The 27,649-nt window shown below is 41.2% G+C and overlaps 2 protein-coding genes across 2 annotated transcripts in view; both read right to left on the bottom strand.

The window, feature by feature from the left end:
- Nucleotides 1-1,698: 1,698 nt before the first annotated feature.
- On the bottom strand, nt 1,699-10,200 carry LOC135511480 (transcription factor MafA-like). The gene is made up of 5 exons (XM_064932974.1): nt 10,196-10,200; nt 3,580-4,183; nt 3,118-3,414; nt 1,966-2,184; nt 1,699-1,845 (listed from the first exon to the last, which is right to left on the bottom strand). The coding sequence occupies exons 1-5, from the start codon at nt 10,198-10,200 to the stop codon at nt 1,699-1,701; spliced, it is 1,272 nt and encodes a 423-aa protein (XP_064789046.1).
- Nucleotides 10,201-20,894: 10,694 nt separating this feature from the next.
- LOC135511756 (capping protein, Arp2/3 and myosin-I linker protein 3-like) overlaps nt 20,895-27,649 on the bottom strand; it is a 37,239-nt gene continuing 30,484 nt past the window's right edge. The window contains exons 34-40 of the mRNA XM_064933229.1: nt 24,092-24,266; nt 22,498-23,208; nt 22,292-22,390; nt 22,037-22,160; nt 21,879-21,950; nt 21,634-21,741; nt 20,895-21,346 (exon numbers count right to left, since the gene is read on the bottom strand). Coding sequence (XP_064789301.1) covers nt 21,306-21,346; nt 21,634-21,741; nt 21,879-21,950; nt 22,037-22,160; nt 22,292-22,390; nt 22,498-23,208; nt 24,092-24,266 — 1,330 coding nt within the window. The 3' untranslated portion in view covers nt 20,895-21,305. The remainder of the gene's footprint in view (nt 21,347-21,633; nt 21,742-21,878; nt 21,951-22,036; nt 22,161-22,291; nt 22,391-22,497; nt 23,209-24,091; nt 24,267-27,649) is intronic.

A 27,649-nucleotide genomic window follows, 5' to 3' on the forward strand; every position in this document is an offset into this window, starting at 1 on the left:
TAGGTGTTTAAAGTACATGTGAAACCGAGACAAAGAGAGAAATTCAGAAAAAGATTGGAAAATTAACAAAACTGCCAATGATGATAAAAATATTGTCTTTATTTCATAGGAAACCACACTACAGTAGGAGCATCAACCATGATTGCAATAATGATTGTAGTCATACTATTGAAAATAATCAAAAAAATAATTAAAATATGGATTTATCCTGCTTGAAAATAAAAGTACACACTAAGCTTGTAGATTAAATTGTAAACCAGTAAAATAAAATAATAATAAATCGGTACATAAATAAACAATTAATAAATACTGTGAATAAATAAGTGAATAAATAAAACAGATAAATCAATTAATTAACCTACACCTAGCCAAAACAATTAGCTCTAATGTAGCTACCCTAGTAACATTTCATGAGCTGGTTAAGAGAGGTGTCTTTGAATGTCCACATTTTCTTGCATTTCACCCCACTTTTTAAGAATCCACAGTGTCCAGCTCTGTGGTGCTTGTTGCATTAAGGTTGTCGCTCTCTTACAAAAGTGTTTTCAGCACAACCTAGAATGTATTATAAAAGCTTGAAGACAAAACATAGTAACACAGTCCATTTAGCACTCTGTTGCCTCTTTGGGGGGAGGGGGGGTGTTCTTTGTACAGACCTATTTGACGACAACAACTGCAGCAACCACAGTTTCTTGTTTCACATGTTAGAGCCAACTGATTGATTGTGGAAATCCTACAGTACAGGTTGACAGAAGAAGTCTCTTGGAGGTCCGTTCACGAATCACAGATAGCACACTGCAATTATTCTTCATAGTCATTATGACAAAAATGTATGTTATTTTCAACAAGCAAAGTATGGATATGTTTTAATTTTTCTTTTTTTATGTATCTACTTTATACATGAGTGTTTATGTCCATTTTTCATTTAGCACAACCACAGGAATTCTATCAGAAAAAGGATCCTTGTACATTATTTTTCTGATTATTCATCTTAGAAATGTGATAGTGGATAACAGGTCTTGGTGAGCAAAAACACCTTGGTAGGCAACTGTGAAATATTTGCTGGCGAGTACAACTGCATGCCATGGACACTTGAAGATCATACACCACTACACATCCAATACCACAGCACTACTCAGACCTTTGAGTTTCCAATGAGCCCAGTCAACCTACACCAGGGGCTGGATTCAACCCAACCATTGTTTGGATATCAGTTCATCTTTTAATTTGTTCTGCTTGAAATAAATGTGCATAGATAGGTTGATAGTGTTAAGGTTGATGAATGCTACGATGGAGTTTGTTCAGTTTGAGGATGACCTGTGACCTTCCATGCCTTGATTTGACCAGTGCAGGATGCATCCTGAAGATGTTTCATTGAGTCTTTGTGCTACTATGAACGTCACTGTGATATCGAAACTGAAATCTTCACCATTAGTCCGGTTTATGAAGCAATCTAGGGCTCGATTCTAACCCTAAGTTAACAGTCAAGTGCCAGCTCAGCAGGTTGATTTCACAGTCATATATGGCCTAGTTCTAACCCCACTACCTGCCTGACAACCTCCACACACTCACACACACACCCAACCCTCCCTCCCTTCCTCACAAAGACTGATTTCCCAGTGCTGGCCTTATTTAGGCTGACCTGCTCTTTTACCCTACTCTCATCCCTCAATTTTTATGTCCTCTCCTCTGGGTATGTCCTCAGAGGAAGTAGTCAGGTGGTGGTGAGGGGGGGTTGTTGGCGTGGGTAGGTGGAGCCTCGTTTGTGCTGACAAGCTTTTCGTAGCGAGCCTTGTAGGCGTCCCTCTCCCTCAGCACCCGAGATAGCTCACACTGCAGCTGTTCCAACTGAAGAGAGAGAAGGACAAGAGAGAGTTATTAGAGCTTTTATTTTGTAGTTGTTGGCAGTGGTGTGTTTTTGTTGTGTGTGTGTGTGTGTGTGTGTGTGTGTGTGTGTGTGTATCCTACCTGTTGTGTGAGGACGTGTTTCTCGGACTCCAGTGCGTGGCGGTGCTGCAAGCGTTTATAGCGACAGGACTGGGCGTAGCCTCGATTCTTTAGCGTACGACGTTTCTGCTTGAGACGCACCACCTCATCCTTACTGACGCCACGCAGGTGTCTGTTCAGCTCCCGCACCGATAGGCTCACCAGCTGTTCGTCTGAGAAACGCTCATCCACCCCACCACACTGCACACAGACACAGGGAGAGATGGTTACTTCCGAACGTTGACATGAATTACAGTTATACAGAATAGATAGGACTTAAAACATTTTGACTGACTTTCAATGTGTGTGTGTGTGTGAGATAGGACTTAAAACATTTTGACTGACTTTCAGTGTGTGTGTGTGTGTGTGTGTGTGTGTGTGTGTGTGGTTCTGTGCGTGATGTGAGAGTGTGCCTAGCTGTGTGTGTCAGGGGGCACATTTTGGTATCACATGTCCATAATCTGTCAGATAATCTGACTGATTGAAAGTGACAGTAATCAGGGTTATACACAGCAATAATAGCAGATATTATCATAAGCTCACACTGTGCTCCACATACTGCACAGAGATTCTCTCAGACACCTGGTTGGAGAATGCAGCTACTGAACATTCCATACACAATAGCATTACTAGCCCCACACATAGCTCCTTCAACTCTAGAACAGCTAGAGGAAAATCAAAATCAAATCAATTCAAAGCCCTGGAGTTATTGATGTGGCCTAGTAAGTATTAGCTTTAACACAGTTCATATATCAATGTTGATGTAGTACAATTGCTTGTATCTATTAAAAGGAGAATTATTGCTCCCTTTATTACATTTACTCCTATATTCTGTACTTGCCTGCAGGACAAACAATGCATTTTTAAACAAGGAATGTCCACAGATAAACTCATTGTCATCTCAGAGTAGAGGCATGTTTTCTATACTTATAGCAGGTACACGGCAAGCACACTTAATCATGTTCTAATGTTCTAATCCCAATCCTTTACAGCATGATCCCTCTATCACATCTCCCTCCCCTCTCCCATATGCTCCTGCTCCATCCAGTACTGGCGCTGTTGTTGCTAGCCTTCTCGTTTCTCTTATCTTGGTTATTCTACTATATTTTGTTTCATACTGTCATGCCCCCTGACCATATTAATTACTTGGAGGTGATGATGATGATGATGATGATGGCCATGCATGAGGTGGTGCGGGTGGTGATGATGATTATGATGTGGATGATGGTGATGAAGTCGGTCAGAGGGGCTCTGGGGTTGTGGGTAGGATGCTGAAGAGGGGTTGGTGTTGGGGAGCAATTGAGGGCCAGAGGAGAGGTAGAGGAGTGGACGATGACACATATCCGTCCCATTGGCGCAGGAAATGTCACCTCCACTGTCACTACCCGAATCCCCCAGGTTACTGCTGGAACTCTGGGAAAGCACTGGGAACTGAGAGCGAGAATACACAGTGGAGGATTGGAAAGAGGGAGAGAGAAAAAGAGAAATACAAACATTGATTATAGTCTATCTATGTCATTACGAACCCACTATCAAAAGTGAATAACAACATATAATTTACAGACATCCACAGACAATATTGGCAGTGTTACATACCTGTGAGTTAACAGCTGCTGCAGCTGAGTTCAGTAGAGCCTCCACAGCGTCCTCACAGCCCAGGAAGCTGCCGACCGACCCTCTTTCTCTGTCTCCCCGCTCTGGCCCGCCTCCCAGCAGGGATGCAGGTCCCCCCGCCTCCCCTCCAAACTGCTGCTGCAGCGCTGCGAGCCAGATCAGGTCCTCCAAAGAGGCAGGGTTAGGACCCTGGGCACCCCCATGGGAGGGGCTTCCCTCCACGTTCCCCTGAGATCCAGAACTGATGCCAGAAGTGTAGCTGTTTGAGATGGACAGAGGAAAGGAGATGGAGGAGGAGGAGGAAGGGGAGAGGGAGGAAGAGGCTGATGGAGGTGGGTGGGCATCGCTCAGTGTTGGAGAGGGGGGCAGGGAGTTGTATGGGCTAGAGCTGAGGCTGGTGTAGGGACCAGGGGAACAGGAGGGGTCGTGGGGTAGGCTAGACTTGGGGAATGTGCAGGGGGGAGGGAGAGGAGGAGTGTCAGGCTTCACCTCAAACTTAAGGAGGTCAAAGTCATTGAGGTACTCCATCGCCAGTGGACTGGGGGGAGGGAGGGCATGGGGAGAGAGGGAGATGACATGGCCACGGCTTTGGGAGCAGACTGAGTTTGTCCGTGTGTCAGGGTTGTGTGTTAATCCACCTCTCTGTTTTAGTGCAGCAGCAGTCCATACACAACAACAGGCTTGATGCCTTCCAACACTCAGACAGCCCTGGTGTCCAATAATGGACTGACTGGCGACTGTCCTCTGTGGAGAAAACAGTCTTCCTGTGTCCGTGTGTGTTTCTTCTTGGTCCTGTCAGAGAGAGAGAAAATGGCATAGGTGATCGTTCTCAAAGCTGGTGTAAAGTCATGAAAACAACATCTCTGTGTTAGGTAGACATGAACTGAGGTCAAGATACCATCTCTAATGAGGACAGAGAAGAAGACAGGATGTGGGAAACAACACAAGAACAACAATCTGGCCATAGACGAAAGAACCTCTTTACCAGACCTCTCTCTCGATGGCTTACAATTTGTCTGAGTATGTACAAGTAATGAACTAGATCCAAAACAATTAGTGCAACTTTCTAGAAAGTAGAGAAATCAGGACTCTCACCCTGTGCACCCAATCAAGTGAATTTACACTTGTGAGATAGTGTTATTCTCCAGTGTGAGTATGTGTCCAACTGTCTGTTAGTATGTTGAAGTATTAAGTGACTAATCCTCATTCGATCCCCATTGCCCCCCATAAACACACATTTACACACACACACAAATAAACATGATTTGGATATTCCTACATCGACCTCAACTCACTAATAGCAAATATATTGTATAGACATTTGTCAGCTTGCATTCTTGTCGTACTATATAATTCAGACTCCTGTTATATACCGGTAGTAAGCATGCTGTTATGCAGCAAAGACTGATGTCTGATGTGGCATAATCAAACAAGAGAGATATGTATACCCATATTATACACCTAAATACTTTCGTCAACTTTTTTGACACAATCTGTGACATCATACGACTGGAATGGTGTGATGTTGAAATAATTGACTATGGGGTGAATTTGGTCATCATCAAGTCCAACTAAACTTTTTTTGCTGTGTGAAATTTCAAAGCTATCTGAATTTCAGGGACAAATCAGTAAACAATGCAGTTTGATAGAACTTCTACCTATCTCATAGCTTCAGTATTTTCTTAATGGGATGACATTCATTCATTTGATAACAGGTCAAAGCACATTTCAGTCATTCAAAAAGCATTCACTTTTCATTATCTCCATAACAGAAGAGATTTCCAAGCCTAAATTTCAAAATCTGTTTCAAAGCTAAGGTTGTGACCTAATGAAGACCTGTAACTTTTCTCTGCTGTTTTATTTCTCAAAGGTCATTTAATGAAGAAACACTTGTGCAGAGAAGATAATCTAACTGAATATTATATAAATATATATTAATGACAGAAAAACATAGACTTCAAAAACATTATCCAACATGTACTGAACATGTCAAAAGATATTAAACTCAAAGAAAATGCTCAAGCTTTCTAGTATTCTTGTTTTATGTTAGAACACTTTGAAACTTAAACTTTGGGCTAATTACCAAACAACAATTACATAAACAAACTGAAAATCGGTCTGATCATGTACAAGAGCACATTTGGAAACATAGTACTATAGTTTTTCTTGAAAATAAAACATTTGAAATTGGAACAACATCCTCAACATTGGTAGTACAACATCCCAAACTATTTCTACAACAAATACTTAATCAGTATCAGCACAGACTATACTGATGATAATCATCATATTTATTGTAAAATTAATAATAATGACAACCCATGTCAGACAGATGGTTCTACTGGTTCCACACATTAATTGTAGCCCCTGATGTCCACTATGGACCATGTCAGAGAGGAAAAACTGTGGGGCGCCACAGAGGCCTCAACCTGGCTTCAGCCCAGAGTAGGGGGAGAGAGAACCAACAGAAAGACAGAGAGACATGGGGAAAGAGAGAGAAAAAAGTAGAATGACACTAGGAGAGACAAAGGCCTGAAAGAGAGAGGAATGAGAGGGACGGAGAAGAGGAGGTGTAGTTGAAAAAAAAAAGTTCTTACCGTAGGTCATAGATAGGATGATTGATTTGGATGTCCTCTCAACATTTCCCCCCACAAAAGTGACAATACTGATGGATTTACCGACACACGTTCACAGAGAGAGACAAAAAAGAGAGGGTGTGTGCACATGTGAGTGCATATGACACTCTGTCACTGAGTGTCACTGCCCCCTCTCTCTCTCTCCTCTCTGTTGCAAATCCCTGTCTCCCTCTTCATCACACTCCCCTCTTCTCTCTCACCCCAATATCCCTCTCTAGAGCAATGGCTCTCTGCAATCATGGTTCAAATCTCTCTCTCTCTCCTTCTCTCTCTCGCTCCTTCTGTCCCCCCAACTCCACTAGCCCCCACATTTTTTGTCATTGCCATAAATAGTATTAACTCCGTTTAAAATGTAATCTTTTTTTGCATCAACATACACCCATGCACTTACACCCATCCCCCAAACAAACTCTCCACACACACATGCAAACCCATCAGTAGTCACATGTCAGATCATATTATAAACCATGTTAAGCGTGTGGTGGTAACACCACAAGCAGCGTGCTCATCCGGGCTTGTCATGATGTCACCTTATCAATGCTTCATGACATATACTTGCATCCCATTTGCTGCTACAGTGAACTGCGACTGCTACACACATGTTTATGAAGATAGCCATGTTGACAGCTTATCAACAGTGATCTTGTAATAGAAAGACTAAGAGAGACTTAGTGCTTTTACAAAGGTTGTATTGAAACTTGATTGATGGGTTTGTTGGCTCTCTACCTCCACACAGTGGACACTGATTCAGAGGCATTGGGTTTAATGCAGAAGACCAATTTCAGTTGAATGTATCCAGTTGGGCAACTTACTACAGTTATATATTTACACAATATTTACATTTTCTTGTGTTAAAGCCTGAATTTAAAAATAGATTTTTTTTGTCACTAGCCTGGACTCAATACCCCATAAAAAAAATGAAAAGCTGAAATGTCTTGAGTCAATAATTATTCAACTCCTTTGTTATGACAAGCCTTAATAAGGTAAGGAGTAAACATAATAAGTCACATAATAAGACTCACTCTGTGTGAAATAATAGTGTTTAACATGATTTTTGAATGACTCTCTCATCTCTGTATCACACACATATAATTATCTGTAAGGTTCCTCAGTCGATCAGTGAATTTCAAACACAGATTCAACCACAATGACCAGGGAGGTTTTCCAATGCCTCACAAAGAAGGGCACCTATTGGTTGATGGGTAAAAAAAAGCAGACATTGAATATCCTTATGAGTATGGTGAAGTTATTAATTACTAACTCAGTTGCCTGAGAGGGAGGAAACCGCTAAGGGATTTCACCATGATGCCAATGTTGACTTTAAAACAGTTACAGAGTTTAGTGGCTGTGATAGGAGAAAACTGAGGATGGATCAACAACATTGTAATTACTCCTAAATGACAGAGTGAAAAGAAGGAAGCCTGTGCAGAATAAAAAATATTCCAAAACATGCATCCTGTTTGCAATAAGGCACTAAATTAAAACTGCAAAAAATGTGGCAAAGAAATTAACTTTATGTCCTGAATACAAAGCGTGTTTGGGGCAAATCCAACAACACATCACTGAGTACCACTCTTCATATTCTCAAGCATAGTGGTGGCTGCATCATGTTATGGGAATGCTTGTCATCGGCATGGACTAGGGAGTTTTTTAGGATTAAAAGAAACGGATGGAGCTAAGCATGGGCAAAATCAAAGAGGAAAACCTGGTTCAGTTTACTTTCCTACAGACACTGGGGGACATATTCACCTTTCAGCAGGCCAATAACCTAAAACAAAAGGCCAACTATACACTGGAGTTGCTTACTAATGTCACGTCCTGACCTTAGTTCATTTGTTATGTTTCTTGTTTAGGTTGGTCAGGGCGTGAGTTGGGGTGGGCATTCTGTGTGTTGTTCTAGTATTGGTTTTCTATTTGTTTGGCCTGGTATGGTTCTCAATCAGAGGCAGCTGTCAATCATTGTCTCTGATTGAGAATCATACTTAGGTAGCCTGTTTTTCCCACTTGATTTGTGGGTAGTTGTTTTCTGTTTTGTGTGTTTGCACCTTACAGGACTGTTTCGTTCAATCTCTTTGTTGTTTTGTTGTTCAGTGTACAGTTGATTTATTAAAATATTAACATGGACACATACCACGCTGCGCATTGGTCCGATCTTGACTACTCTTCCTCAGAAGAGGACGAAAACCCTTACAACTAAATGACATTGAATGTTCCTGAGCAGCCTATTTACAGTTTTGACGTTAATCGTCTTGAAAATCTCTGTCCAGCAATCAACAACCAACTTGACAGAGCTTGAAGATGTCACGCCCTGACCTTAGAGATCCTTTTTATGTCTTTATTTTGGTTTGGTCAGGGCGTGAGTTGGGGTGGGAATTCTATGTTTTCTATTTCTTTGTGGTTGGCCGGGTATGGTTCTCAATCAGGGACAGCTGTCTATCGTTGTCTCTGATTGGGAACCATACTTAGGTACCCTTTTTCCCACCTGTGTTTGTGGGAGGCTGTCTCTGTTTAGAGTACTTTGCTTTTGAGGGTCACGGTTTGTTTTTGTAGTGTTTAGTTTGGCATCATTTTGATTAAAATAAAGAAAATGTATGCTCACCACGCTACACTTTGGTCCTCTCCTTTGAACAGCCGTGACAGAATAATTTTTTAATGAATAATGTGCAAATATTGTACAATCCAGGCATGCAACACTCTTAGACACTTATCCAGAAATACTCACAGCTGTAATAGCTTTCAAATGGGATTCTAACATGCATTGACTCAGGGGTGTGAATATGTATGTAAAATAGATATTTCTGTATTTCATTTTCAATACATTGGCAAAACTTTCTAACAACATGTTTTCACTTTGTCATTATGGGGTATTGTGGGTAGATGGGTGAGATAAAAAAATATATTTAATCAATTTTAAATTCAGGTTGTAACACAACAAAATGTGGAATAAGTCAAGGGGTATGAATACCTTCTGAAGGCACTGTAGGTATCCCGCTTTCCCCTTTCCCACTTACCGCTACTGAAACACTACGAAGACCTATAAAAAACAAATGCGCAACAATGATGTAATGACAGAAATCAAGAAGATAAATGCATGATAATGTTTCGAAGCGCTACAGTGTCATTTAAGTGAGTCATTCTCATTCAAAATGTAACTTTCTTATTTTGTATCTGGGGAAGGGACTAGAAAGCTATTTTGTGGGGCAAAATAATCAAGCGAAATAACGCCAATTCACTTCAAATCATTATTTGACTTTCCATATTAAATAATAAACTCAAAATTGCTACAGGCACTGGCAAGAGATATTAAAATATCTGGCCATGGTTCATGTCTCTGTTCTTTGCCTGTCCCCCAAAACCCCAGACCTCATTTCCCCTCACACCCTGTTGTCTCTTGGAGTTAGCCTTTAGAAACAGTATAATCTCTGTTTTTTTCACCCCTTTGAAATTCATCAAGCTGAGAAAAGCATAACAAGCACTTTTTAATGATCCTCAAAAGCTAAACTCGTTAATCCGGAGTCTCTTTGTGTCTTAATAACGTCTCGTTAAGGAATCAGTGAGTTAATATTGTCTGCCCAAATCTGATCTGGAGGGTAAACAAAACCAATAACATACCGAGACAGGCACGCACACACAGACAACCACACATACAAAAAAAGACGCACAGACATTTATTTTAATCTAGGCCATGTTATTTAACTCTGTCCAACACAAAACATTTAATTATGTTGTCTATTTATCAATCAGATATTCGGCCTTGGTGTGTAAGAACAACACAGTCAAGCAGACAGAGGTACAGCCACCAGAAACCATCCTACTGTTTCTAGAACTGCAAAAACAATTACCCCCCTTTCCTCTACCTCTATATCACTATCTCCTGTCATGTTTCCGGGGGAAAGCTTAACGTTTAAACCAACTGGGTCCGAGGGACAAAGAGAGAGAGAGGGAGATATAGAGGAACTTACCTCATACTTCATGCCAAATACATTACCACCCCTAGCGTACACAACAGCTCCAACATCCCTCCTCACCTCACCTCTCATCATTCAGGAGCCACATCTCAAACACTATTTTCATATAATCATCAACATAACTCAGACACCTCACATACTGTATGATACAACAAATCACAATCCCCAAAGCTCACTCTGTTTCAGTCCATATTCAAGCTACATGTATCTTTCTCTCCTTTGTAATATCCCTTGTTCTGAGCACTTGCTCCTGCATTACCTCTCTGAAATAATACTAGCAGCATTTCTTTTAGAGACTACTGTGGCATTAAAAAATGGATCAGTCTGTCTTCCTAGCTGTTATCCACAGGTGTTACTGTAATAATCACTCTATTTGGCATATGCATTTTTAATCAGTGTAATATGTGTAATAACAGTTTCACAGCTCCTTGTGTCATGGGGTTGAGCAGGGGGCTTTGGCCTAGGGCAATGATTAGCCACGGAGCCAATGACGCCCAACCCCTCAACACAGCGCTGACCCCACAGTCACCCCGGTTTGTCTACCCTAATACCTTAAAACAGCTCCTGTCCTAGGTCAAAGTGTCAAAAGGATAGTAGAGAAAGAGGGGAATGGAAGAGAGGGACCTGAGCAATGTCCCTCTAAGCTGCGTGGGCATGTGGCCGTGCACCTCCTCCAAGACTGCCACACAAAAGAAATGTCAGGACACACAGAGACGCAAGAGATTGAACTTTACTGAGTTCGCCCTATTACTTTGCACTATAAAAATCAACGCTTTTTCTGTGATCGAATGAACATTACATCAGGCTCTTTTCAATGCAACAAACCAAAACAAATCTAACTTTGCAAGATTGAGTCTGTGATTTTGTTGTAGGCAGAGCCAGAGAGCAATGGAGTAGAATTCTATTGGTTAGGGTAGCCCACGAGCCCCGGGTGAATGCGCTTTTCAGATCAGTCCAGATCAGCATGTGCACAGTTGTTGATATTCTTTGCTAGTTAGCGAGTTATTAGCCCTGTTATATATAAGTATAGGTCAACAATAGGGAGTTACTGCTTCCTACAGGAGCACAAAATATGTAGACCACATTTATTTGAAAAGTCAGTCAGGTAAAAAGCTTATGTTAAGAGGTAGTGTTGTATTTTGAGACAGGCTTGAATATGCAAAGAAGCCAATAGGCAGAGGGGTAGCCAACCTTGTCTAATTCTCAATATGGTAATAATAATTACTTTTATTTAGTAAAGTGGTTTCTTGCGTCATAAAACAAAGTACAGTGCAATTTACAGTCTAGGCCAATGATGTTACAGACCAAGTACAAAAAATAATAATAATAATGTCAAGCTCATCATAATGTAAAAAAAACGTTTTAAAAGTCTCATGCAATGTGGGCCTCCATTGAACACCACATACTGTGGGCTATAGCATAGAAATCAAAAGCTATACTATATATACAAAAGTAAGTGGACACCCCTTCAAATTCATGGATTTGCCTATTTCAGCCACAAATGTTGCTGACAAAAATGTAGCCATGCAATCTCCATAGACAAACACTGGCAGTAGAATGGCCTTACTGAAGAGCTCAGTGACTTTCAACATGGTACCGTCATAGGATGCCACCTTTCCAACAAGTCAGTTTGTGAACTTTCTGCCCTGCCAGAGTTGCCGGTCAACTGTAAGTGCTGTTATTGTGAAGTGTAAACGAGACCGCCGAGTGCTGAAGCACATAGCACGTAAAAATCATATGTTCCCTGTTGCAACACTCACTACCGAGTTCCACAGTGCCTCTGGAAGAAACATCAGCACAAGAACTGTCAGCACAAGAACTGTTTGTCGGGAGCTTCATGAAATGGGTTTCCATGGCCGAGCAGCTGCACACAAGCCTAAGATCACCATGTGCAATGAACCCTGACCTCAACCTCACTGAACACCTTTGGGATGAATTGGAACGCCGACTGCAAACCAGGCCTATTCGCCCAACATCAGTGCCCAACCTCACTAATGCTTTTTTGGCTGAATGGAAGCAAGTCCCCACAGCAATGTTCCAACATCTAGTGAAAAGCCTTCCAAGAAGAGTGGAGGCTGTTATAGCAGCAAAGGGGGGACCAACTCCATATTAATGCCCATGAATTTGGAATGAGATGTTCGCAGATGTCAACATACTTTTGATCATGTAGTGTATTTCAATGTGAAAATGTTATGGGATTTGCTCCATTGGTTTTGTTGGTAGGCCTGCATTCTGCTCAAATAGCCACAATAGCCTATTGGCTTCTGTCTGAAACTGTAAGGGTATTCTCACAAATTTCCACTCAGTTTGCTCAGTGCTGCAAAATATTAGAGGGAACATTGAACATGAGGGATTAAAAGTGCAACATGGCCTGTTTTCTAACAGAACAGGGCACTGACTGAGACAGATGGTGTGACGCTGTGGTCTGGAGGTTCCCTCTAACTCCCTCTGATCCCACAGATACATGTCCTTATCCTGGCTAACTCTGTTACAAGCAGCAGGCTTACACGTCTCACCTCATAAGGGGCCCCCTCCCTCGCAGGATCTGTCTCCTTCACTCTCTATCTCACCTCCCATGCACCCAGTAAAGCCTGCCGTGCCCCTATTCTTCTGCTTTAGACATGAAAATGACTGATTTTGTCCATCCCTCTCCTACTATATATCCTGTGCCTATAACAATATTAAATAAAACATTGTACTGTAAAAACACACAAGAAACACAAGTAACCGTCAGGTAAAGAGTCAGATGATGTTCTACTACAAATAATTAATGGTTTCACCCTTTAGTTTTTGCAATTTGTTCTCCTCTTATATTTATTTATTTCCCCAAATCGATCTCCATTATTCACTGTTGCAACAGTTGTTTATCGTTTATCTCCCTCCCTCCCTCCACCCACCCACCCACCCTCCCTCCCTCTCTCCACCCTCCTTCCACCCCCTCCCTCCCTCTCTCCACCCTCCTTCCTCCCCCTCCCTCCTCCCCCTCCCTCCCCCCTCCCTCCCTCCCTCCCTCCCTCCATCCCTTGTGTGTCTGTGTCTGTCAATCTCCTTATTATTGTAAAAGGGATCTAATCCACCACTTCAACTGTTAAACCCTACTGTATCTAGCCCATTTAAGTCTCCCTCCTTCACTCCCCCACCCCTCCCTCCCCTTTCCTCACAGACATAGTGCATGTTTTGATATCATCTCTCAAAAACAGTAATTGTTTGGCATGAATTTATAAAACTACTATAGTGCAATATTACTGGTAGATTCCACATTTGATTAATCTATTTCACCCCACTTCATGGGCTTGAGAGTTACCAATGGAAAAAAAACTAGTACAAGTTCTAGTACTATAACTGAGCTGTCTGGCATTGGTTTGTATAGTATGTATATTGTTTGTCTTTGTGTGTGTCTGTGTATGTGTGACCACTTGTTGAGTATTGTTGTGAGTGGGATTATCAGGCTAGTCAAGGGATTAGAGAGCTGATTCTGCTTCTGTAACTGGTGTCAGATTAACAGATACCCGCACTTTAATAAACCATCTGTAATGTAGACAAAAGCTGTCAATAGTCCCCCCCCCCCCCCGAAGTGTCTACACCCCACACAGATCAATGGTACTAAGTTATTTACCACATTCCAATGTTAATCACGATCACGGTAGGTTTTAATACGTGTTTCTATTCGATGTGTAAATTCTTAACTTCACTCATTTTAAAACTTCCCTACAATTATTTCCCCAATATCCGTACCTCTTCCATGTCGGGTATTCCTCACAGACTGTGCTATTATGTGCTGCAACTCACCTTGGCCACTTTTTGCCAGGGCAACGACTCTTCATTTTAATTTGGATACTTGCATATAACAGCTGTACCACTAAATCACCATTAGTTCTACCTGAATAGATGAATGACTAAAAAAAACAGACACACAAAGAAACAGACAGACAGACAGACAGACAGACAGACAGACAGACAGACAGACAGACAGACAGACAGACAGACAGACAGACAGACAGAAACATGGAGTAGACAGAGATGATGAGGAAGAAAAAGATGAAGGGATTAAGGTGGTCGATAAATTGGATCCTGTCCCAGACTGAGAGATGACACTAAATCTGTTAATTCTCTCCCCTCACTATTCCTCCTCCCTCCCTCCTCTATCTCTCCACCCTTCCCTTCATCATTCATATTTCCCTCCCATCACTCTTCCACTGGTCTATATTCATGCTACTCTGTAGAGCCTTTCAACACTCAAAATCAAATTTAATACACACATTATTGTCTTGTAATGCAATGCTAGGGAGATCGTTTGGTTAATTCTGTATAGCTATATTTCAATCTTTAAAATACCTTTAAGACAATCACATAATACTCTACAACACTCAACGCACAGATTTGACAAATCGATTGAGAAAAAGTTTTAAAAGATAGAAAAGGTCATCTCAAATGCTCGGCACTACATGTGGGGTTGAAGGTAATACTGTATATACACAGAGGGACAGGAACTCAATAGTAATTGCAGAGAATTGTAAAAGCAGTATTTAAAGCCTGATAATGATTGTGGTTACCGGTAGTCTTTTCAGCTGAGAAGGCATCAGCTCTGTGTGGAGTGAGTCACACATGTGTGACCTGTCAGACTCCGACACAGCGGGGGCACGGGCGGCACTCAGACACACACTATAATGTCTACTGTAAATTATTGATCACAATTAATCACACACACATCAGTCACAGGCTGACATTTCTCTTTACTATGGGTGTATAGAGCCCTATTATGAAAAAAACACATTGGTACAAAGTGTAATTTGCTAGAAGCCGGGTGATGGTACACAACTGGGCATGAGGAGGTGACACATTTTTTTCAGTTTCAGGTGGAGCATCTAACAATCGTGCTCATTGCAATTTTAATTGCTTTTTACTGGCAGTTTAAACAGAATTAATACATGATAGAATTGGGGAGGGTTTTTCAAACCCAAGTCTTCTCTGCCATTGTTTGGATGTAATACCCAGCTACACTACCACCAAACACAAGGAATCCCTGAGGCCCTCTTGGAGTAACAACACAGTGGAAGTTACAGTAAACCGTGGGCAGATCTAAAAGAGGCTGCTGTTTGGGCTCTGATGTAGCCCTAAAGGCAGTCATGCCTGTCATTAGGGTGACAGTTCCCATGACAACGGGGTGAACAGCTCACTCCTGACCTTTAGCAGACATGGTTATAATTACATTAAACTGCATCTCGTCATATAATCCCCGAGCTTTCATAAACTGTTAGCCAGGGAACCAATTTAAACCTTTTCATTGACATGTTTCTTATTATTATTATTGACTACCACTTAGCAGTGACAGACACTGCACTGTCAGAAATTATTAATGAGGAACTTGAACCTGAACTAGGTTGCCTATTTGTTCAAACCCAAAGCTCTCTAATAACAAGCCAAGTGCCAACACTGCAAAGCATGAAATCTAAGCATACCTAAATATCTTATATTGAGTGATAATTCATTTAAAATTCGTTTTTTCTACTTTTTCTTACAGCATAAATTGTCTAACGCCTTTGCCAGATCATTTAGCTAATTTTAACCTTGAAAAAGTATCCATACAAGTGAATGGGCACAGATAAAAAATAAATGTCTCAAAGTGTCTCAACAGCACTGAGTTCATCTTCAGAGTCAGATAATTGAATTCCATCTTTCTATGGGCTGTCAAACAAACTCCAAAGCAGAGGACAAAAACAGAAGTTACTTATGAAACCAACTCAGAAAGACTGTGTCATACAGAGTGCCTGGAATTCCAGAAAACAACACCCACCACCACGGTGCTCATTTGCTCATTAGGCAGGATTGTGAGCGGGTGTTTTCTGAGCTAAATTGACCAAGACGCACCTCCAACAACAACACATAAAACCTCGCATAATTCTGCCCCCCTAATTTTCTGTAATCTACAGGCTGGAGATATCATGTATGACAATGTAATTAGAAGGACACGTTTTACATCATTCAGGTTTCTCCGACCAAATAGTGTAAACTAAATTGTGCTCAATCAAATAAAAAATCGCTGCCATGTTAACAAACGTCCTAAAATCAGGACAGGTCAAAGTAAAATGGACAATACGGAATAGACAATCACAACTGTTGTCCAGGAGTTTCACCCCATTGTCATGATCAGTGGTTTCAAGTTTGTATCCTTAATTATTTGACCAGCTGATCAATGCGAAAAACCAAATACTTCTGCATTTCCCGCTGTGTAAACACATTGCAAATAGGCTCGCGATAACTCCTGATAAAGTTGGGTAACTGATATTCAGAACGTAAATAGCCAAATTGATTAGTCACTGGAATCAGGACTAATAAAGTCAGTGTAATGGCCTGTTTTACAAACGGTGAGCCTACTACATGGATTGGCATTCTTACATTTCCATTGCGGGTCTACATGGCAGGCTACACCCCAGCAAGCACGAGCCGAAGTCTTTTGGACATCGTTTTTCAGTGTTTTACAAATGGAACGCTTACCACATTGATGAGCATTCATAAAATGTCATTTCAGGCAACACCTCAGTAAGCACTGACCAAAGCCGAAGACTTTTGGACGTCTTTTTTTGGTGCAGTTCCAGACTGGCCTTGATTTCCACATGCACAGACATTGTTTTTTTGTCCGGTCCAGACGAAATTGAACCAATTATAAAGGTTACACTTTAAAAAATCTTTAAATGACTTTCTTTCAACTTTCATTCAGAACCAAAAATTTGCCTGATTTCAACATCTGGGAAACTACATATTTTCAACGTCTGTAAAATATGTATTTTGAGAATCCAGAAAATGAGTGTTTTCAACTTTAATTCAGAGCCGAAAATTAACTTGATTTAAACTTCTAGAAAATATGTATTTTCCAACGTCATGAAAGATGCCTTTTCAACGTCCTGGAAAATATGTATTTTAAACATATGTCAAATATATTTTCACCTTTCATTCAAAACTTAAATTGAACTTAACTTCAACGTCTGGAAAATACGTATTTTCAACATTATTTTGCAAACTGGGACTGTTCCAGTTTTGCAGGGGGTGCATTTTTTGGTTTCGCCTATGGCGGCAGAACGACAAGGACCTGCCCTGCCCACCACAATATATGATTTGATGGTATACTCCGAGAACTATGGGAGAGCCTGAACCATTTAGAACATTCTAGCCCTACCTAGTCTTTTTTTTGTCTATGGTTGTGTGTGTACAGTAGAGGTACAGGAAAAAATGTACTGTATGTACCGTATATTTTTCCCCTGCATATGTCAGTGTTTCTGAATACATATCTCTGTATTGGTGTCTATCTAACTTCTACAACATTCTTTGTGTTGTCTGTGTTTCTCATGAACTTGGTGTAGTATACAGTACAGTATCCATTACCCTAATGTGTCTGTGGGTCTGTCCCTTTGTCTATCCTGTTTTTTTTTTACACAGATCCCTCCTCAAGCTATACAGTACAGGGGCTAAAATGGATTAAAGATGTTTAGATGCTGCACAGTGTGCACATTGCTCTGCTTCCATCCCTTTCATTTCCATGCTACTCCCTTTGCTCTACCTACACATGTTCTCTCCCTTTCCCAGTACTCTGTATGATATGTGATTATGTTGCTTGGTAGAGGTAAAATAATCATTCTGGGTAGGATTGATACAGGCTTCTCCTGTTATGGATGATGTGTCTTCCCAACAACTGGAAGAGGGAAGTACAAACACACAACAGATACTCTCGAATAGATACTTTGTCATCCTGACTCAACATGATCAAGTTATTGTTGGTACCAAACCTGTCCTGATAACCTGCTGTATTTAATTTGGAACTACAACATTTTTTGGTATAAGTTGTTAGTAATAAAAATGAACCTAATACAATACTTCCCTTCGTATTGAGAGATGGTTGAACAGTGAACCCAGACAGTCAAATTAAGTCAATATGTCCAAGACAGGATATTAAAGTAAGTGTTCATGTCTCTAATTACGATGATTAACTGGCAAGTGCATGAAAGCCAATGATAAAAGAGATCAATATAAGATCCAGTGTCTTTTCTCAGTCGGCTCCCCGCCCGCCCATTCATTCCAACCTCAATATAAGAAGTTAGGCAGGGTGGGAGATTTATGAGAAGCATCTTTTAAATTTTTAGTGACATTTTATAGAAGCAGCTTATTAATTTCCATATGCATAACTCGTTAGTATGTCTCCTGGCATCACAGCGTACTTAGCACACCAGCCCGCCAAAGCCAATATTTGACTCATTCCACCATCTTTAGAAATAAGGCCATGACATGGTTGCTAATGGCAACCAGCAAGACTTCACAGCAGCTCATGTGTTTGGTATTCAATAGGCTGCGTTTACACAGGCAGCTCAATTCTGAATTTTTTTCCACTTATTGGCCTTTTGACCAATCACATCAGATTGTTTCACATCCGATCTTTTTCAGAGCTGTTCCGATTGGTCAAAAGACCAACTAGTGAAAAAAAGATCAGAATTGGGCTGCCTGTGTGAACGCAGCCTATGAGTCTTTCTGGCAGTGGTCCTCCTCTCATTCATTGTGGTTGGTCGCCACCTGCTGTTAGAGAGAATTACAGGAGACCTACTGTAGATGCCACTCTGCTGGTTGAGATAATATAACCCAGTGTGGTATTACTGTGGTTAAGGCATAATGAATGCAGCTTGGAAGGTGGAAATAATTTACCTGTTCATTATCCTATTATGAACCAAACCATAAAAAATATAACATTTTCAATGTGTCTTCCAGTACAGCATTTTTATTCATTCATACAGTATACTCATACATAATATTTCAATTGAATTGTTCTTAAAATATATTACCTTTCAGTCCATGACAGCAGAACTAGATAGAAATAATCAAGTTTCATTTAATAATAAGCAACAACTCATTTTTAAGTTTCAAACATGGCAATCAATGTTCACAGCAGTCAAAATGCATAACATTTGAATAAAGTAAAATTCCTTTCTTTAGTCCAGCTTAGCCACATATACAGTGCCTTGCGAAAGTATTCGGCCCCCTTGAACTTTGCGACCTTTTGCCACATTTCAGGCTTCAAACATAAAGATATAAAACTGTATTTTTTTGTGAAGAATCAACAACAAGTGGGACACAATCATGAAGTGGAACGACATTTATTGGATATTTCAAACTTTTTTAACAAATCAAAAACTGAAAAATTGGGCGTGCAAAATTATTCAGCCCCCTTAAGTTAATACTTTGTAGCGCCACCTTTTGCTGCGATTACAGCTGTAAGTCGCTTGGGGTATGTCTCTATCAGTTTTGCACATCGAGAGACTGAAATTTTTTCCCAGTCCTCCTTGCAAAACAGCTCGAGCTCAGTGAGGTTGGATGGAGAGCATTTGTGCACAGCAGTTTTCAGTTCTTTCCACAGATTCTCGATTGGATTCAGATCTGGACTTTGACTTGGCCATTCTAACACCTGGATATGTTTATTTTTGAAACATTCCATTGTAGATTTTGCTTTATGTTTTGGATCATTGTCTTGTTGGAAGACAAATCTCCGTCCCAGTCTCAGGTCTTTTGCAGACTCCATCAGGTTTTCTTCCAGAATGGTCCTGTATTTGGCTCCATCCATCTTCCCATCAATTTTAACCATCTTCCCTGTCCCTGCTGAAGAAAATCAGGCCCAAACCATGATGCTGCCACCACCATGTTTGACAGTGGAGATGGTGTGTTCAGGGTGATGAGCTGTGTTGCTTTTACGCCAAACATAACGTTTTGCATTGTTGCCAAAAAGTTCAATTTTGGTTTCATCTGACCAGAGCACCTTCTTCCACAAGTTTGGTGTGTCTCCCAGGTGGCTTGTGGCAAACTTTAAACAACACTTTTTATGGATATCTTTAAGAAATGGCTTTCTTCTTGCCACTCTTCCATAAAGGCCAGATTTGTGCAATATACGACTGATTGTTGTCCTATGGACAGAGTCTCCCACCTCAGCTGTAGATCTCTGCAGTTCATCCAGAGTGATCATGGGCCTCTTGGCTGCATCTCTGATCAGTCTTCTCCTTGTTTGAGCTGAAAGTTTAGAGGGACGGCCAGGTCTTGGTAGATTTGCAGTGGTCTGATACTCCTTCCATTTCAATATTATCGCTTGCACAGTGCTCCTTGGGATGTTTAAAGCTTGGGAAATATTTTTGTATCCAAATCCGGCTTTAAACTTCTTCACAACAGTATCTCGGACCTGCCTTGTGTGTTCCTTGTTCTTCATGATGCTCTCTGCGCTTTTAACGGACCTCTGAGTCTATCACAGTGCAGGTGCATTTATACGGAGACTTGATTACACACAGGTGGATTGTATTTATCATCATTAGTCATTTAGGTCAACATTGGATCATTCAGAGATCCTCACTGAACTTCTGGAGAGAGTTTGCTGCACTGAAAGTATAGGGGCTGAATAATTTTGCACGCCCAATTTTTCAGTTTTTGATTTGTTAAAAAAGTTTGAAATATCCAATAAATGTCGTTCCACTTCATGATTGTGTCCCACTTGTTGTTGATTCTTCACAAAAAATACAGTTTTAAATCTTTATGTTTAAAGCCTGAAATGTGGCAAAAGGTCGCAAAGTTCAAGGGGGGCGAATACTTTCGCAAGGCACTGTATATGAATAATACAAAATAAAGTGCAACTCTGAATGATGATAATAACAACGTTCCAATGTTTGGCCCCTTGGCAATATAGCATGACAGTGTTTTGGCAATTCTTTAAGTGCAGACAACAGTGAATTTGATGTTCAAAAGTAGAAACTACAATTTTGAATAGCTGCAAAACAGTTCAGCAGGTTTTCATTGAGATGTCAGGAAAACAGACAGTGAAGGCAAGGTACAGACAGAGACAGACTAGTAATAGGCCGTGTGTGTTCCAATAATAATGCAGTAGGTAAGTGATGGTTGGCGATGTCCTTATCATTTACCACTCTCAGCCATTTATCTTCCCCTCCCCCTCTATCTGGGTCCCCTCTCTCTCTCTAGTCTAGATTTTCCTTCCTATCTCCCTCCTCTTCACATTGGACAAAATGCTGCCCAGTTGTCATGACAACCCTCTGGCTGGTCAGTCTGAATCAGCTGAATTCCATCGCCATCACAACAGCTTGCTGTTACCAGACGCTAAGTTGACACTGTCTGGAATAGAACCGAACGAGAGACATGCCTGATTAATCTCATAAAACACGATTTGTTAAGATAATTAACAACAACGAAGTCATGTTTGAATTCTATTCCGACCGAAGGTGATTGAAAGCGTTGCTTAGTTTTAGTCTGAAACAAAAAAGCATGCACACACACACACACGCACACACACAAACTTAGCTGTATCCCAAGAAATGTAGCTGTTTTTATGCATATTGTATGAGAGGAAACACATACTCACATTTACTCACACACACACATACAGAGAGAAAGACAGATACCAGGATAGTCCAAGGATTTGTTTCTGTTCTGGGGTAGTCTAGGCTTTTTCACAGGGGGTTTGCGATCTGAGGGCTTCTCAAGATTATTAGGGATATCCCTGTCAGTGCCTGGGGTAAATGAAAACAGGAAATACAAGGTAACAGTCATACAGGGTGTGATCATGAGACACATTAATTCACACACACACACACACAATTGGACAATAGACAGACAGACAGGCTGACAGATAGATAGACAGGTGTACCTGTGTCACAAGACATAGCCTTTCTGTTCCTCTGGGGTTTCACGGGGGCTTGAGGCCTCACTGCTTCCTCACCTGCACACCATAGACCACAGTCAATTGTACACTGTCATACTCTTTGACTATAATGACAAAATTATATTGGCTTAATTTGTTAATACCTTGGCTGACAGCCCTGTACGCCAATCCCAGCAATGGCTTTCTGAATGCAGATGGTGCAGGAGGCGGGATCGGCATTTCATTGGTATACTCATTTGGAGAAGACACAGAGGATGATGTCTTTGGCTGAAAATAAATGGGGCACAAAATCAATAAAATGATAAATTAATATCTAAACATAACCACACATATATCCACCAGTATACTAATGTATTCACATAAACAAGACAGCCAGGAGAATATGAAAAGACAGACACCTTTTCAGAAATGGGAGGAGGCTGTCCCTCAGCATCTCGGTCTCTCTCTCTCTCTTTCCTTTCCATTCTTCCACCATCCCTCCCTCTGCCTGCTTCCTCCTCTGCACCAGAAGATAAAGATTGAGCAATAATATCACACTCTACAATATTATAAATAATGAAACAGATGCATTAATTAAATCAACACGTGTGTAAGAGAAGGGTGCAGTACCAGAGCTCTCCTGTAGATGTCTCTGTCTCAGTTTGGACAGATTGGGTTTGCTGCTCTGGGAAGGAGGGTCTGGTTTAGATGCACTCGTAGAGACCCGTCCAGGGGGAACCCCTCCTCCACCCCTCCACCCTTCCACCTGTCCTACAGCAGTGTCTGAGCGCAGGTGTCTGTCCGTCTGTGTGTCAGAGTACTTCTGTCTGTCCATGTTTTTCTGAGAGTCAGCTTCACTTTTAGGTGATGGAGTCCTGTCTGATGGGTAAGGGGGCAGAGGTCTCTGAGCCAGATGTCGTCCCTGGTCTTGTCTGTCAGTCTGTCTGCTTGACTGCCTGCTGTCTATCCACTGTCTGTCTATCTGTATGTCTTTTGGTCGACCCTCTGCCCACGTTCTGTCTGTCTGTTGTCTGCTCACTGTCCACTGTCTATCTTGATCAAACTGTCTGTCAACTGTCCACTGTCTTTCCATGTGTCTATCTGCATGCCTGCTCTCCGTCCAATATCTATCTGCCGTTCTTCCCTCTGTCCATGTTTTGTCTGACGGTTTGTCCTCTGGCCAGTGCTGTTCAGCCTGTCTGTCAGCCGGTCTTATTAATGTCCTCTCTCTGACTGTGTGATTCCCCTCTGTCCACTGTCTGTCCTCTGTCCACTGTCTGTCCACCTGTCTGTCTATATCTGCAGGTTGCTCGTGTTCTGTTTCTAGCTCTGATTGCTGTAAAAAAATACAAAGGAAAGATGGGAAGAGATATTATAATCATGAATTCATCAACCAGTACGAGTTCAAGTTTTAATGTCACATGAACAAGTACAGTGAAATGCCTTTCTTGCAAACTCAAAACCCAACAATGCAATAATCAATAAGACTGTAACATTGAGAAAAAAAACATGAAAAATAAGAATAGGAAATACACAATAAAATAAGTATGTAAGTAAGCAAGCATACATGTGGAGGGATACTGGAGTGATGGAAGTAGATATGTATGGGGGGGGTAAGGTGATCAGGCAACAGGATATAATATAAACAGAGTAGCAGCAGCTTATATGTGAGTGTGTGTGCGGGTGTGTAGAGTCAGTATAAATGTATGTGCATATTATGTGTGAGAGAGCAAACGATGGAGTGAGTGTGTGTTGGATTGACAGTGTATATGGGTGTGTAGGGCCCTGTGAGTGTGCATAGAGACAGTGTATATGGGTGTGTAGGGCCCTGTGAGTGTGCATAAAGACAGTGTATATGGGTGTGTAGGGCCCTGTGAGTGTGCATAGAGACAGTGTATATGGGTGTGTAGGGCCCTGTGAGTGTGCATAGAGACAGTGTATATGGGTGTGTAGGGCCCTGTGAGTGTGCATAGAGACAGTGTATATGGGTGTGTAGGGCCCTGTGAGTGTGCATAGAGACAGTGTATATGGGTGTGTAGGGCCCTCAGATAGTCAGTGTAGCTATTTTGTAATCTATTTATCAGTCATATTGCTTGGGGATAGAAGCTGTTCAAGAGCCTGTTGGTGTCAGACCTGATGCACCGGTACCTCTTGCCGTGCAGGAGCAGAGAAAATAGGGGGAGTGTTTTGTACCACAAGTGATACAGCATATACTGTACCTGGCTGAGTGAGTAGAAGGGGTGTCTGCTACCTGGCATGCCAGGCTGTGGTGGTATGCTCTGCACTGGTTGCAGGCAAACTGGCTCCTCCAAATCACCCCCCTCACCAGGAGAGCCTGCCCTGGCAGCAGAAAGAGGGGGCTGCAGCAGCGTGTAGACATTCTCAGTGGCTGTCCTGAGAGAGAGAGCGAGAGCAAGAGCGAGAGCGAGAGCGAGAGAGAGAGAGCGAGAGAGAGAGCGAGAGCGAGAGAGTGAGAGCGAGAGCAAGACAGTCAGAGAAACAATGACAGAGTCAACCAATAATTTGCTCTGTGGCCCCTGGATTGTATTTGATTTAGTGTGGACAACAAAATGGGCCACTTTTTTCTTTCTAACCCAGCAGGCTATGTTATAATAATGTTACAATATTGGCAGTGGTGGAAAAAAGTACCTCATTTTCATACTTGAGTAAAAGCAAAGATGCCTTAATAGAAAATGAATGTAAAGTAAAAGTGAAAGTCACCCAGTAAAATCCCACTTGAGTAAAAGTCTAAAAGTATTTGGTTTTAAATATACTTAAGTATCAAAAGTAAATGTAATTGCTAAAATATACTTAAGTATCAAAAGTATAAATAATTTCAAATTCCTTATATTAAGCAAACCAGACATCACGATTGTCTTGTGATGGCAATGCAGTAATATATATATATAATCTGAGTCACAGAAGGGCAACAGCTGTCATCTTCATCTGGTGCCCTTACGGGGAAAAAAAAAACATAGGAATTTCACATGTGAAATTAATGTGATAACACAAAACTTGGTATTTGGTATTTTATTAGGGTCCCCATTAGCTGTTGTGAAAGCTGCAGCTACTCTTCCTGCGGCCCACACAGAACATTACATTTGAGATAATACAGAACATTAACAGACAAGAACATCTCAAGGACAGAACTACATCAAATTAAAAACGGCACACAGCCTATATATCAATACATACACACAACATATCTAGGTCAAATAGGGGAGAGGAGTTGTGCCGTGAGGTGTTGCTTTATCTGTTTTTTGAAACCAGGTCTGCTGTTCATTTGACCAATATGAGGAGTTCCACACAATAATGGCTCGATATAATACTGTATGATTTCTTACATTTGTTCTGGACCTGGGGACTATGAAAAGAGCCCTGGTGGCATGTCTGGTGGGGTAAGAGTGTGTGTCAGAGCTGTGTGAAAGTTGACAATGCAAACAATTTGGAATTTTCCACACATTTTTTCTTATAAAAAGAAGAAGTGATGCAGTTAGTTTCTCCTCAACTCTTAACCAAGAGAGACTGGCATGCATAGTATTTATATTAGTCCTCTGATTACAATGAAGAGCAAGACATGCCACTCTGTTCTGGGCCAGCTGCAGCTTAACGAGGTCTTTCTTAGCCGCACTTGACCACATGGCTGGACAGTAATCAAGATAAGAGCCTGCAGGACTTGCTTTGTGGAGTGTGGTGTCAAAAAAGCAGAACATACAGTGAGAAGAAAAATATGTGAACCCTTTAGAATTACCTGGATTTATGCATAAATTGGTCATAACATTTTATCTGATTTTCATCTAAGTCACAACAATAGACAAACACAGTCTGCTTAAACTAATAACACACAAACAATTGTAATTTTCTATGTATTTATTGAACACCGTGTAAACATTCAAAGTGTAGGGTGGGAAAAGTATGTGAACTCTTGGATTTAATAACTGGTTGACCCTCTTTTGGCAGCAATAACCTCAACCAAATATTTTCAGCAGTTGTGATCAGACCTGCACAACGGTCAGGAAGAATTTTGGACCATTCCTCTTTACAAATCTGTTTCAGTTCCACAATATTATTGGGATGTCTGGTGTGAACCAGGTCATGTCACAGCATCTCAATCGGGTTGAGGTCAGGACTCTGTTCAAGCCGTTCTGTTGTTGATATACTTCTGTCTTTTGGGTTGTTGACCTGTTGCATCACCTAACTTCTGTTGAGCTTCAATTAGCGGACAGATAGCCTAACATTCTCCTGCAAAATGTCTTGATAAACTTGGGAAATTATTTTTCCGTCGATGATAGCAAGCTGTCCAGGCCCTGAGGCAACTCCAAACCATAATGCTCCTTCCACCATACTTTACAGTTGGGATGAGGTTTTGATGTTGGTGTGCTGTGCCTTTTTTTCTCCACACATAGTGTTGTGTTCTCCTTCCAAACTACACAACTTTAGTTTCATCTGCTCATTTTGCCAGTAGCGCTGTGGAACAACATCCACGTGCTCTTTTGCAATCTTCAGACATGCAGCAATGTTTTTTTGGACAGCAGTGGCTTCTTCCATGGTGTCCTCCCATGAACACCATTCTTGTTTAGTATTTTACGTATTGTAGACTCGTCAACATAGATATTAGCATCTTCCAGAGATTTCTGTAAGTCTTTAGCTGACACTCTAGGATTCTTCTTAACCTCATTGAGCATTCTTCTCTGTGCTCTTGCAGTCATCTTGGCAGGACGGCAACTTCTAGGGAGAGTAACAACAGTGCTGACATTTCTCCATTTATAGACGATGTGTCTTACCGTGGACTGACTTTTAGAGATACTTCTATAACCCTTTTCAGCTTAATGCAAAGCAACTGTTCTTAATCTTAGGTCTTCTGAGAACTCTTTTGTTCAAGGCATGGTTCACATCAGGCAATGCTTTTTGTGAAAAGCAAACTCAACTTTTGTGAGTGTTTTTTTATGGGGCAGGGCAGCTCTAACCAACATCTCCAATCTCGTCTCATTGATTTGACTCCAGGTTAGTTGACTCCCGACTCCAATTAGCTTTTGGAGAAGTCATTAGCCTAGGGGTTCACATACTTTTTCCAACCTACACTGTGAATGTTTAAATGATGTATTCAATATAGATAAGAAAAATACAATCATTTGTGTGTTATTAGTTTAAGAAAACTGTTTGTCTATTGTTGTGAGTTAGACAAAGATCAGATCAAATTTTATGTTAAATGTATGCAGAAATCCAGGTAATTCCAAATGGTTCACATACTTTTTCTTGCCACTGTATATTACGGACAGACCTCTCCCCATCTTCACAACCATTGCATCTATATGACCATGACAGTTTACAATCTAAGGCAAAACCAAGTCTCCTCAACTCTCTTCAACAGCCACACCATTCATTACCAGATTCAGCTGAGGTTTAGAGCTTAGGGAGGGATTTGTACCAAATACAATGCACTTAGTTTTATAGATGTTCAGGATCTGTTTATTACTGGCCACCCATTCCAAAACTGACTGTAAGTCAGGGGGGTGTTTGTTACCTCATTAGCTGTGGTTGCTGACACTTATATGGTTGAGTCATCAGCATACATGGCCACACAGGCTTTGTTAAATGCCACTGACATAGCATTGGTAAAAATAGAAAAAAGTAGAGGGCCTAGAGAACTGCCCTGCAGTACACCACACCCTACATGTGAAAATGGGTGTAGTGTTTCAATTTCCTGTGAAATCATGTGATTTTCAACATATAAAATCATGTGTTTTTTCTGTAAGGGTGTGCTCTCCGGCAGCATG

This window comes from Oncorhynchus masou, chromosome 24, assembly GCF_036934945.1.
Source record: "Oncorhynchus masou masou isolate Uvic2021 chromosome 24, UVic_Omas_1.1, whole genome shotgun sequence".
NCBI classification, from domain to species: Eukaryota; Metazoa; Chordata; class Actinopteri; order Salmoniformes; family Salmonidae; genus Oncorhynchus; species Oncorhynchus masou.